Source organism: Passer domesticus, chromosome Z (genome assembly GCF_036417665.1).
Source record: "Passer domesticus isolate bPasDom1 chromosome Z, bPasDom1.hap1, whole genome shotgun sequence".
NCBI classification, from domain to species: Eukaryota; Metazoa; Chordata; class Aves; order Passeriformes; family Passeridae; genus Passer; species Passer domesticus.
In genome coordinates, this window is record NC_087512.1 from 44,205,177 (window position 1) to 44,218,196 (window position 13,020).

Here is a 13,020-nt window from a genome sequence, read left to right on the forward strand (position 1 = left end):
CAGATAAGACACATGGACTGATAATGATAAAGATATACGTATAGAGAAACACCCATTTTCCAGGAACAAAATGCAGGAATTGTTTGGTGCTTGAAATGAAAGATACTGACACTTATTTTTTTACGAAGTGTATTTACTCCAAGAGCTGTTTCTTTGTTTGCCACAGACTATTTCTACATAGAGATTTAGACCCAAAAGCAATTTCTAGAGTTTGGCAAATTTCTGACAGTTGTTAAGGGCCACACAGACAGATTCATGGGGTTAAATAGCTTTTAATTAACCAGTCACCACTACCAGATAATTCCATAGAAGAGAAGAAGAATGGCAGTGCTATAAATTGGTAAAGTTGTGTGTAAAGTGATCAGGACAGTCTGGGAACACACTCAAAAGGGCCCTGGAAATTGAGCAAAAGGTGGTGAACAAGAAACTATAATCAGACACAGAGGAAAGTTATTTTATTTTTTCAAACCTGCAAGAAATTGCATTAATGCACTGGGATGCAACACAGTTCTTTGTTTTGTGCTATGTGACACAAGGGACTTATTGTCTTGTTAAGCAACATGACAGAATGATCAGAAATATGGGATTTGAGGTGAAGCAAGAGAACACGTGTAAAGACAATCTAAGGACATTGATTGCCTTCCATGCACACCCACCCAACCACCATAAAAATTGATTTATGTAATAATAAGTGTAAAAAAATTTTAAAAAAGAAAAGAGAAAATAACTAGGTCATACCTTCAACTGTAAAAGAATGCCACGTTACATTTTAAAACTGCCAATATCCAAGAGGTTTCTGCTCATGTAATAGCTTTCTTCTCATATACTTACTGAGCTGTTTTTCTTTTGTTTTCACTTCTTGGCTGAATCTGACTATGATTATGTTGTGCATTCAGGGTTTCATTATGGGACTTGGGGGAAATGGTACTGCTATGATTTGGCAAGAGGGAAATACAGTAAACCATTCTTAGTTCCCAACTTACACTGAAGGAATGTAATGCCTTCTTTAATTTCCAGGAATATGAATGCATTACATACATAGGCTCCTTAGTAAAGATTTACAGTTCTAGCTAAACCTGCCAGCGACTCTCACAAAAATAAAGCACACTACTAAGTCCTCAGACAGATTATTTGCCTTCCTCCTTCTCATCCTTTCTCTCAGATCCAAGATATTAAAATTACCGTTGCAACATATAGAAGCTTTAGTGGCACCAGCTGGTAACTGAGTCTGTCAATGAAAGAAAGAAATGGTTAAAGCCCACCTACTCCAAGCAGTGCCCAGCACATAATGTCCATTACTCTAAATGGTCACTTTCATACACATGGAAGAGAAAACAGGTCCTTACTCAAGTGAAGGAAAGGAGAAGCTTTCACACTATTTACGCCTGAATTCTGCACTCTGGCTAACTCCAGAAAAGGATTCTAAGCAAGGACAGATAACCACTGCTGCACTGTTCACAAAATTATGTTTAGTTAGTAGATTTTAGTTCATTACATACAGCATTAGGAAAGACCTTCACAGCATACAAAGTTAACTTAATTCTTAAATACAAAGTATATCAGTACATTGACTTTGTTAAAAAAAATCGTGATGTGCAGGTGGTATGTACAACAGAAGACAAAAGAACAATAAAGGAAGACTAAATTAAAATTCAGACCTATTTTTTGTGAATAATTTCCAGTGATTTATCATTTTAGATAAATTTAATACTTTTTTTGGCAAGTCAAAATATTCAAAAGATCTATTTTTTTACTCAGGTTGGTGTATCATTTCTTTCTATATGCCAAATTGGAGAAAAGAAGAAAAAGGACAGGTAACAGATTATACCAGTCTACCAGACCTTCATTCTGGTTTCACTCTACTCCAATTTCTCTAATGTTTGCATTTCTGAAACATGTAGGTATCTTGAATAACAGCAGAAGTTAGACTGCCGTTTCAAGCAGTCTAACTTCTGCTGCTATTGATTCCAGGGCTTACAACACTTTTGAGGCTTATTGTTCAAGTAGTAACTTTCAACAAATCATAAGATTTTCATATGGAATAGTTGCAATTAATGGTACTTGTGGTAAGTGGCATTATCATCAAATTGCAGATGCCTTCACTTCCATTGTGCAAAGTGAATAACTACAACACTGAAGATGTTCTTGTCTCTTCACATAAAAGGAGATTCTGAAATAATTCTCACATATAAACCAAGCACACATATACTAATTAATAAATGCACTTTTAAGGACAGTAATTAAATTTAAAATTATTTTATGTTATTGAACCACAAGAAAAATTACTTATTTACTATTTATTTGGGAATTTAAATAAATGGAAAATGGTACTAGTGTAAATGGTATTTCAGAAACTTTTTATTATTTTGAGGGCAAATCTGAAAGGCACCAATATGTACTGGTCAATGTATTTTAGGAAAAACAGGAAATAATATATTTAATTACTTCAAATGGTTAACACATCACTTAGGCTCTCTAAAGCTGAATTAAGATTAAAAAAGTTATATAAATAATCATATTATGATTATTATTATATCATAAAGCTCACATTTCAGTCAGACTGAAAAACAACAGTTTGGAAATGTGATAAGTAAAGAAACAGCTGAATTGAATATGCCATTAATACAGTGTAGTTAGGAGCCCAAGAAAGGTGCTTCTGAGTGGAGTCTAATAGAACCTAGACTTAGCATTAGCATTAAACAACAATGCAGAAGAAAATACAAAAGCATTCCTGGTAAAGTTTAAAAATTAAATGAGTCCTGATAGATACACATAGGAATCAAAACAGATCAAATTTTAAAGACAACTCATTTAAGTAAATTTTCTTCTAGTGTAACCAAAAGTGGCCTCCCAACTTGATTAGATGAAACAAGAAAAAATGAGTATTGGGAAACAAGCAGTAGAAAGGAACAGCAACCCTGGGTAAAGATACACGAAAATATCAAAATGACACCACTACCTCTGTTCACACAATATAGTGGCCAGTTTTGGTGTTTATGCTTGAAAAAAGGTGGAAAAGGTCTGGAAAGAAATGAGAGAACAATTACATAGAATAACCTCTATAAATTACTCTGAGACAAAGAGTTGTGACTTCAGCACAGCCTACCAGTATTTTCATAGGGAGGAGTTTTCCAACAGATTTCAGCAACAAAGGGTAGAAAGGGTATGGCTGAAAGCTGAAGTATGAAAAATTAGAAATAAGTCCAACTGTCCATTCAGTAAGTAAATAACTGTGCCAATAATCAACTGCTAAACAGTTAATCTTCCTTTCTTTCAAATTTTGTCTTTCTTTATCACCAGGAAATTAAAATGTAAAAATAAGTGTCTAAATTTTATGCTTGTGTCTCACACTAGATATCCAGAAATTTTAAATTCAGTTTAAGTCCATACATTCCTATGGAACAGACCTGTACTAGTGAATGGAACATACGTAGCCTAACTATTAGAGCTTGAAAGAGTAAGCTGACAGCAAAAGGTAAATTCATCCAAATTTTTACCACACCATTATTACAGGCATTATCACTTCAGGGACACAAGCATCTTAAAAATGAAAAAACCAAAAGAGCATAAGATGACTTAAAACTAGTGGGATTTTTTAAAATACACAAGGTAAAAATACAGGACTTCAATTTTACAGGAGATTCTGGCTCCAAAAACAAAAAAACCAACAAAACCACTTTCTAGTTAAATATGCTCTTTTCTCTTTTCAGGTTTCCCTGCTTTCTTCTGCATCTGCAATTCTATTACTAAATAATTAGCAGAAAGGCCACATGAGATTCTCATGAACTTCCTTGATGCCTGCTGGTAGTGTCAAATAAACCAAATTATCAAGAGAGTTGATAAATTGAGTACAAAATGATCAAGAGAGTTGGCAGTATTGAAGTTACAGTGACGAAGACAGAATTAAGAATAATCTTGTCTCTCACCATGCATTTGCAAGAATTCACTTTTCTAAAGCTGAAATTCATGAGGAATTTAAGAACAGCAGTAGCAGTTTAATAACCCAATCTATACCTCAATATGTTTCAGCAATTTTGACTGCCAAACACTCCAGGCTTTTGGGGTCATCCTGTAATATCACTTTCATTTATGCAGGCATCTTTCACCATCGTCCTCTTCTGACTTTCTTGAGGATTTATTTTTGGTTCAGATAGGTAATAAAAATCAAAGCCCGAAAAATAACTGCATATTCTCTATTTATTGGAAGGTAATAGCAACATTTTAAAAAATCTTGTCCAAGCTTTGGAAAGAGTTCTGGATGGTTTGAACTATTGGAAGTGAAACAATGTTTATGAAACCTAAGTGCTGTTTATGCCATTAGATACTTTATAGAACAGGTCACTTTCTTACAGTGAAAGTCCTTAACAGCACTGTTTCAATTATGCGTCACCCAGGCCAAGGAGATCTCAGATACTGAAGATCAGTAGGAATAAATGGCTGATGCACACTATCAACATGGAATATCACTACTTGATGAATATGAGGAGAATCAGAGGTCTACTTTCTGTCATAAGGACACGAGAAAATATCAGTTCTGAGAAGGAGAATACAGAACTTGGTCTTTTTCTGTATTATTTTTCTCACACTTTTTCTACAAACCACTGTGACACAACAGATTGACCAATGCACTGGAAAAGCAGCAAAATCCATAATTTTGTGAAGTGAAGCTAAATTCTGCCTCATTCTTGTAACCACCTGTTTATACACTTCAAAGCTTTCATTACGTAATTTGTAATAGAGTCTATATAAGAGGTTAAGCACCATCACAGAACAAGTGGGAATTCCACAGGCCTTTTACTGCATTATTTTCAGTTACCTCATTCAGGTCAAGCAACCTATGCAGATAGGAATTGGTAATGTCATCTCAGGGGCCACCAAAATCAGGGATTGTCTCTGCATATTCAGACCCTGTAGTTTAAAAGGCAAGGAGGATGTTGATGCAACATGCTGCACTTTTTCCTCAGAGAAAAGTCCTGATACTGTCTATCTATAAAGTAACTGTGCTAATTTATAACTGTGAATACAGTAAATCTTACCTGATAAAACAGGTAGTTTAATCAAGACAGTCATTCAAATACTTTTTACATTATCACATATATCCATAATAATCTTTTCTAAATAGATTACAAACTCTTTCTGCCTTCCTTCTACTTCATGGCAGCATACTTTAAACAGGATTTCATTTCATCAAAATAAGACAATTTAAAGAGAACTAAACAAAAACTGACATAATGAAATAGGGCCAAAATAAATTGAAATTAATTGGTAGCAGATATGCATCATTACAGTCTAGCTGGGCAGCAAAGAAAGCTGTGAGGAGAAGCTGGTTTTGCTTTCCTCCTTACAGAACAAATGCAAAAATAAGTTTTGAAAAAGTACCTTTTTCCTGAAAAGGCTATGATGGCCCTTTGGCTGCTGAACACCAAATCTCTACAACATCCACACTGCACTCTTTGAACTTAGGCATTAAAAATTAGCTCTGCAGAACACTCAATACTTCATTTCTAATCTTTTGGTTACTACATAAAACTGGCATGTGAAAGCACAGAGGAAACCTTTTAGAAAGAACTCTTGCTGTTCTATTATCATGTGAGACAAAAGAGGAGATGTGGCAACTTTTAGGAGGGCTGCCACAGAATGTGTTGGGATACCCAAAACTTTACACATTTACTCAAAAAACACCAAGCAGTTGCTGTTCATCTGTATAAACAAAATAATTTCTCTCAATAAGCAGACCTGCTGTCGAAATGGAAGTTGTGACAAAGGCGCTTGTTCCCTGCTTGCAAAACAGAATGAAACTCCGAATTAACAAAACACACGTGTAGAGCCACACATGGTCTTAGCTATACCATAAACCTGATGATGTGTAGAGGTAGCCTGGATTAGCAAAACATTCCCAGTCAGAAAATTGCTCTGGTATGATTTATTAGCAGCTAAAGCAGCTCTCAGGTGGGAGGCAGTACAGTCTAGAGAATAATACCACTGAAAAATAAAAACATCAGAAGAAGAGATCTTTAGTTTCTGGCTCTAGCAACAACCTACTATCTGACATCTAACCAATCATTCCCTACTCTCTACTTCAAATTCCTTAAAATAGATCACAGACTTAATTTAAAAAATTGTATTTAAACTGACAGGTAAAAAATTGTAGACAACTCTGGAGCAAATCCAAACAAGAAGCATGAAAACAATAGAGGGCTGGAGCACCTCTCTTATGAAGACATGCCAAGACAGTTTGGGTTGATCAGCCTAGAGAAGAGAGGAGCTCTTTTTGCAACCTTCCAGCACCTAAAGCAGACCCACAAGAAGACTGGAGAGGAACTTTTTACAGGTGCATGTAGTGACAGGACAAAGAGGAATGGCATTCAACTGAAATTGGCAAGATTTTTATTAGATATAGGCAAGAAATTCTTACCCAGAGAAGGTGTGAATGCCCCATTCCTGGAAATTCTAAAGGCCAGATTGGATGGGGCTTTGACCAATCTGCTCTAACACAAAATATCCCATGTGGTAGGGGGTTTGGAACTAAATCATCTTTAAGGTCCATTCCAACCCATATGATTCTATGAAAACAGAATATCATCACTGCAAAGGAGAAAAGCATCTTAACATATGATCAGACTGTTACAAAGCTTTTTCACCATTAGAATCACAGAATCCCAGAATCGTTAGGGTTGGAAGGGACTTCTGGAGATCATCCAATCCTCCTGTCTAGGCAGGGTCACCAGGACCAGGTGACACAGGAACATTTCCCAGTGGGGTGTAAATGTCTCCAGAGAGGGAGATTCTATGACCTCCCTGGGCAGCCTCTTCCCATGCTCTAAAAATCTCAATATAAAGAATTTTTTCCTCATGTTGAGGTGGAATTTCTTGTGTTTTGGTTATGGCCACTGCTCCTTGTCCTGTCGCTGGGCACCACTGAAGAGTCTGGCACCATCCTCTTGGTACCTGCCTTTGAGATATTTATATTCACTAATGAGATTCCCTCTAAGTTTTCTCTGGACTAAACAGGCCCAGCTCCTGCAGTCTCTCCTCATAAGAGAGATGCTTCAGATCACAAATCATCTCTGTGGCCTCTGCTGGACACCCTGCAGTAGCTCCTTTTCTTTCTTATACAGAGGAGCCCAGAACTGAACACAATACCACAGACATGGACAAAGAGAGAGGCAGGATCACCTTCCCCAACCTGTTGGCCACATTCTTCCCAATTCACCCCAGAATCCCATTGGTCCTCCAGGCCACAATGGTACACTACCAGTGCATGGTCAATTTGTCATGCACCAAGACTTTCAGAAACACTGCATTAAATCCAAAAAGCTGTGTGGCCAAAAGCACTGACAGCTGAAGACATTTCCAGATCACTGACTCTCGTCAACTTAACTACTACCTCACTTGCATCAGTTCAGAATGCCTCTGCCTCTTCCCACAAAGGCTCATTAAGCTGAAGATGAAACAATAACAGGAAAAAGGTGTCACACGCTTTATTTATTTTATAGCATTTTACTACTCATGAGATGCACCTTATAACCTAAAGAATGCAGCCCTGTGTTCACTCTCTTGACCCACACAGGCTTGAAGCATTTAATACTTGCTCTAACTCTTGCTGCTATTGTAGGTACTGCTGGCTGCCTCAGCTGTCTCAAATAAGAGAGCCTAAGGTTTTTAGCAAACAAGCAGAATGCTGTTGTTCATTATCCTTGAACAGTCACAAAGAACATCTAGGTGTAAGGAAGTCTATTCCCCTTTAGCCATCCCGATTAACCCAATGCCTCCTATATTACTCAGGCATTCTTTATGCCTTGGCCCAAGTTTACTCTTTCCTAAAGCTTGCTTCTTTTCTTCCCCCTTCTATCTTTCCAGACCTTCCCCGCTACCCTGCCCGAGCCCCACAATGCAGTCATTACTATTAAAATCAGTTTGGTGTCTTAATCTACAAAATTACTTCTAGTCTATCACTCAAAGTATGTTTCCTGATGAGTTCATGAAAAGTTGATGCAGAGAGCATTATTTCTTGTGTCTTCCACCAGACTTGAAAGGAACTTGTGAGAAGAACTACAGTTTAGCAGTCATGCATAAATGTGTAACAAAGAGTAAACTGCCCCCTCAAAGCCCCAACAATCCATAAAACCAATGTACACATCAAATAGAGGAGGATGACACAGAGTAAGAAGTGTGGGCTTTTCTCAGAAAATAAAAGGGATTGAACAGCAAAAGTAGCAACAAAGCTCTCACCACAGACAGTTTGGAATTCTAAATTTCCTGCTTCCTGTAAGGGACTGGCTGTCCAAAGCATAAAAATTTAGGGAAGCATTTTTCTGCTTCAAAAGATTGAAATACATTATAGATATTGGAGTAATCAGAATGAAACTAATTTCAAGAAGAATGCATTATTTTTATTTTATATGGTTTCCCAGTGAGAGTGCTGTGAATAAATGGCAAAAGATGGCACGTAGGTGTAAAGATTACACACGGTTTTAGGACACCATATCACTGACCAGCATGGGACTGCACAGCAGTATTCCACGACAGCCAATCACAGCAATTTTCTTTGGAAGGGAGCTCTGAAGGTTATCCAGTCCAAGCTCCACCTCAAAAATGGCACTAAGTCCAACCCTAGGCTGGTTGAATCATCATTCTGTCCTTTCCTCTGGATCATGCCTGTGCGCTGGCTGAACACCAACCAGCAGCCCCCGTGCAACACTTACAGACAAAACCATGACAAAACTATGTACCTGCTTGGAAGGAAAGAGGTGAACTGGAATCCTATTTCCTTCTCAATGTGTGAAATACCTGACACTTAAGAGCTACAAGGAACAGCAGATCTGTAATCATACCCTTGTGGCTGCAGGACACATACTGAAGATGAACGTGATGTACCTTCAGCACAGATCATACCAGTTCTAGATCAGTGAAGGGAAAAGCATAACTCAGTAATGTGCCTAATGCTGGTCTAGCTTTGAATGGTTTAAATATGCTTTTGTGTTTTGACTGAAAGTATCTACAGGCCTGGGGTGCTGCCTCTGTTAAATGAAGGCATATGGCTGAAGGATTCCAAGCTTTGCTATAAAGATAAGGCCTTGGCTATACAGCCAAATGATGGAGAAGGAAGACTTGCTCACCATATGATGATCGACAAGTCTCGTCTTTATTCCCGAATCACCGATTATTATACACCCTTTAAGTAGCTCATGCATAGTGCAAAATCCCAGCTCACCATTGGCTAACTAGCTAACAGCTATCGACGTGCTGTTTTTGGTATAACTATCATCATTTTCCCAGGCTATTTTGCTCCACCACCTGCTCGGTGCATTACTTCATCCGTGGGCCAAGGACACAGTTTAATTGGAATGGCAACTCCCCTCATTCTCTATCTTGGTCAAATTAATCTCACTGTGACCTTTAGCTCGGAGCCAGCTTGTTACAAAGCTCTCAACAGCCAAAGATGAAACAAAAGAGTAACCGGTTCATACCTTCAAATATTTACCATCTGGGAAATACTGCTTTCTGCACTACCTCTACCAACACTTTACTACCAACTTTGAGATCCAAATGCCTCAAAATGCTCCCTTCCTCACTGCAAACTAAATTCTTACTATTTTGGCCATCTACTTTGATCCATTAAGCTCCTACCTATTTTTTAATGCTCATCTTTCACTACTTTACCTTGTTATCAGTATGGCTGCATCAACTGAAGTCATGTCTTCTCCCCAGCTTGTCGACATTTCTAAGTGTATATCATTCTTCTTGCCAAATTCTTCATGTTGCCATTTACAAAAGCTTTCCAGCATTTTTTCACCATGATGTCCAATATACATGTCTGCCTGGGAATTAAAAACAATTAATGTTATTAAAATTAGAATTCTATACATCGAATTTGGACCCTTTTTTGACTGAGTTAGCAAAAATATTCCACTTTTTCTGCCATAATATGTCCATGGCAGAACAACTCAAACTTCAGGTGCCAAGACCACCTTCCTTACATGTTAAAGATACAAATGAAGACAGTGCATTGAGAGTGTATATGTACATGTATACTAGAGTTCACCCAAACTGCAGTCTTATTTATTTCCTGATTTCTAATTATCCATGGCAAGGAAAAGTATAACGATGTTAAGATGCAAAATATGAACATGAAATGAGATTATTCCAACTGCTGAGAGGAACTGGAGAAAGAAATTACTTACTCACTGGAAAATTATAATATTTTAGATTAGACCCATTTGTAAGGGAATCCCACTTCCTTATGAAGTGCTATATCAGCTTTTGTTTGTCTAAGGATTAGAGAACAAAGAACATCAGTTCCCCTTTTGCAATCCAATGGAGTTAAAAGAGATTATTTTTCCATTGAGATATATGAATGCACAAAAAGCAGAGCAGAAGCAGATTTTGCTAAGATCTACCTGATTTCCACATGGAAACTTTGACTGACTTTTAATTGCAAGAACAGATAAGTCTCAGTACACAAATTAGGAAAAGACTAATCTTTACTGGGGCTGCTTGTCAGTGGAAACCACTACACAATATACGAAAGCTAACCAAGGAAAATTTTTAGCCATTGAAGTTCATAAATATTGCAAGCTTTTGTGGAGCAGCAAGCTAAGTAGCATTACCCTCTACAGGCTAAGACAAATGTCATAAATACCTACTGGAGTCTCATGAAGAAGGACCAGTTTAGTCACCCGAAGATTTACTTGTAATCCTAGACTCTTGTGTTGGAAAAGATTAAAAACCTAAGAGAGAAAAAAAGAATTCCAACAAATAAGAATATGAATTTGTATTGCTAAAAACACTAAAAACAACAGAACCCCAAAGAACCTCAAAAGCTCTCGTATTCTACTGTGACTGCTTTTATTTTCTGTAATCTGCACAGAACATTAAGATAATGTACTGTGTTGGTCTTCTGAAGTGAAAACAGAGCTCAGGCAATATTCATTCTGGGAACATAAAAAAAGACCTTTTCCTCTCAATGGCCACAATCACTTTATAAATTGTGGCCTTTTTCTCCAAATATTTGCACACACATTTAATACTGTTCACATGAAAATTTCTATTCATTTAAATCCATGATCTTGGAGCAAGTGGTCTCAGCCAACATCTAACTCTCAAATTCTTCCATTCAGAATAGTTAAAGCTTATAGCTATTTTTCACTGCTTTATGCTCCTTCTTTAGAACAATCTTTCCTTGTATATTACACATGCTATTTTTCACTGCTTTATGCACCAAATGAGTACACTACAGCTCCAGGCAGAACTGGAAGGGACTGTAATTGTCCAAATTCATTATTCTTTCTTTTTTTTTTCCACCACCACTGACCACACAATGCTTTCCCATAACAATGTCATGTCTTCATATCAAGCACAGGTCACCAGAAATTATCCCATATCCCAACCTTTCCAACAACAGCATGGGCTTCTAACCACAAAGTCATTTTATTCTCTCACTTCCAGGCTTCCCTGAGATGTATGACCAGACAGTACAGACAAGCCTGCAGCACTACAGTCTTCTGCTGCAAAATATATGGACTAAGTCTTTATAGCCTGCTGATGGTCCCGTTTTGAATGTGTCTTACAGGTGCTCAGTCACAATCACTAGAAGGAGCAATGAAATCAGCCTGCGGTGCATGCGTTGGTTGTCAAAACATCAAAATTAGCTTTAAATTTCCTACCATGTTTAAGATGGTTAGAATAAATCTTCTGGCAGCATCTGTTCCATGATACGAAACCATAGCTGGATCTGCCACCACAACAGTTTCTATGTTGTACTCTTGCGGCAACTTGTAAGAGTATCGCTTTCCTCTTCCACTTTCAGACCCTTTTTGATTCTTAGATTTTCTTTTATCTGTAAACCAACACAGTGCTTGAGAAACTCATCCTTCAAACTACCCCTGCAGTACTTTTCAGGATTTGTTACCCTTGGTTATATTATAACTCTCATTATGTGGAAACTAATAGCTATGGACTTTAATACATTATGCTTATTTGCTACTGCTAATACTAAGGGGCTCATACTGAAGGTCTCTACTATGTATACATATTAGCTCATACCAAGAAAACAGAAATTTTAACCATCTTTTCAAATAAAGTCAGAAAGATTATTTGCACCCTTTCAACTAAGATATTTATAAAAAGAATATGTGTCTCTTACTTTGGTTTGTGGGAGAAAATTCAACTCATGCTGGGTCTGAAGGGAAAACAGTCTTACTGACATTGCAAGGGAAAACAGTCTTACTGACATTGCATAATTTCTGTCTGTCCATCTTCATAAATCACAGGGAAAATATCTTGATGTCTCGATATCTTAGCATACAAGACAACAAATACAGATTTGCGACAAAATCATGTATTCTGTAAATACATGCCACAATTCTGTGATTTGTGAAGAGGAAATATTTCAGATGAATGACAAAGAATGACATCAGTTTGTTAGAAATAAAAAAATGAATTTTTACTGACATGACTTCAAAATCTGTGCTCCTGTCATTAGAAGCAGCTGAAGAAAAGTAACAAAACTAAACCCTGGAAACACGACTCCAAATCCACAGAAAGCTACAAATTGAAAACATGCTATGTTTATTGTAAGGTTGAGGTTATTAATGGCGTTAATTTTCAGTTTCCCCTCCAAAAACCCAACAAAATCCCCCTTACTACTACGATACATATGAAACCCCCCCGGCCTAATTACAGAGAAACAGTTCAAGCCAGAAGGTGGTCAGATTTACACACAGGAGTTAGCAATGCCATTTTAAATAATCTAATTTAAAACAAAATGAAAAATTAAACTCCTTATTGTAATAGCCAAATTTTGTTAGATCCTCTTGAGAGGATGTAAAACTTCTGGGATTGATCTCATTGAAACCAAATGCAGCATCCACAATGGAATATCAGGCTCTCTGTGATGAAAAAACGTGATGTTTCAGATGACAATTATGTTCTGGAAACAATCAAATATTCAAAATTTTTGAGACAATGTTTGAGACAATCAATCTCATCTCTATTTATAATACACGACCACTCTCCAAA

At 37.1% G+C, this 13,020-nt stretch overlaps 1 protein-coding gene and 1 long non-coding RNA gene across 4 annotated transcripts in view; both read right to left on the reverse strand.

The window, feature by feature from the left end:
* ADAMTS19 (ADAM metallopeptidase with thrombospondin type 1 motif 19) overlaps nt 1-13,020 on the reverse strand; it is a 127,870-nt gene that overhangs the window by 84,032 nt on the left and 30,818 nt on the right. For all 3 annotated transcript variants that reach the window (XM_064403703.1, XM_064403702.1, XM_064403704.1), the window contains 3 exons: nt 11,667-11,839; nt 10,647-10,730; nt 9,664-9,821 (listed from right to left, as the gene is read on the reverse strand). In XM_064403703.1, coding sequence (XP_064259773.1) covers nt 9,664-9,821; nt 10,647-10,730; nt 11,667-11,839 — 415 coding nt within the window. The remainder of the gene's footprint in view (nt 1-9,663; nt 9,822-10,646; nt 10,731-11,666; nt 11,840-13,020) is intronic.
* On the reverse strand, nt 2,997-9,634 carry LOC135289848 (uncharacterized). The gene is made up of 3 exons (XR_010352583.1): nt 4,817-9,634; nt 3,107-3,176; nt 2,997-3,021 (listed from the first exon to the last, which is right to left on the reverse strand). It is a non-coding gene; the product is annotated as an uncharacterized LOC135289848 (long non-coding RNA).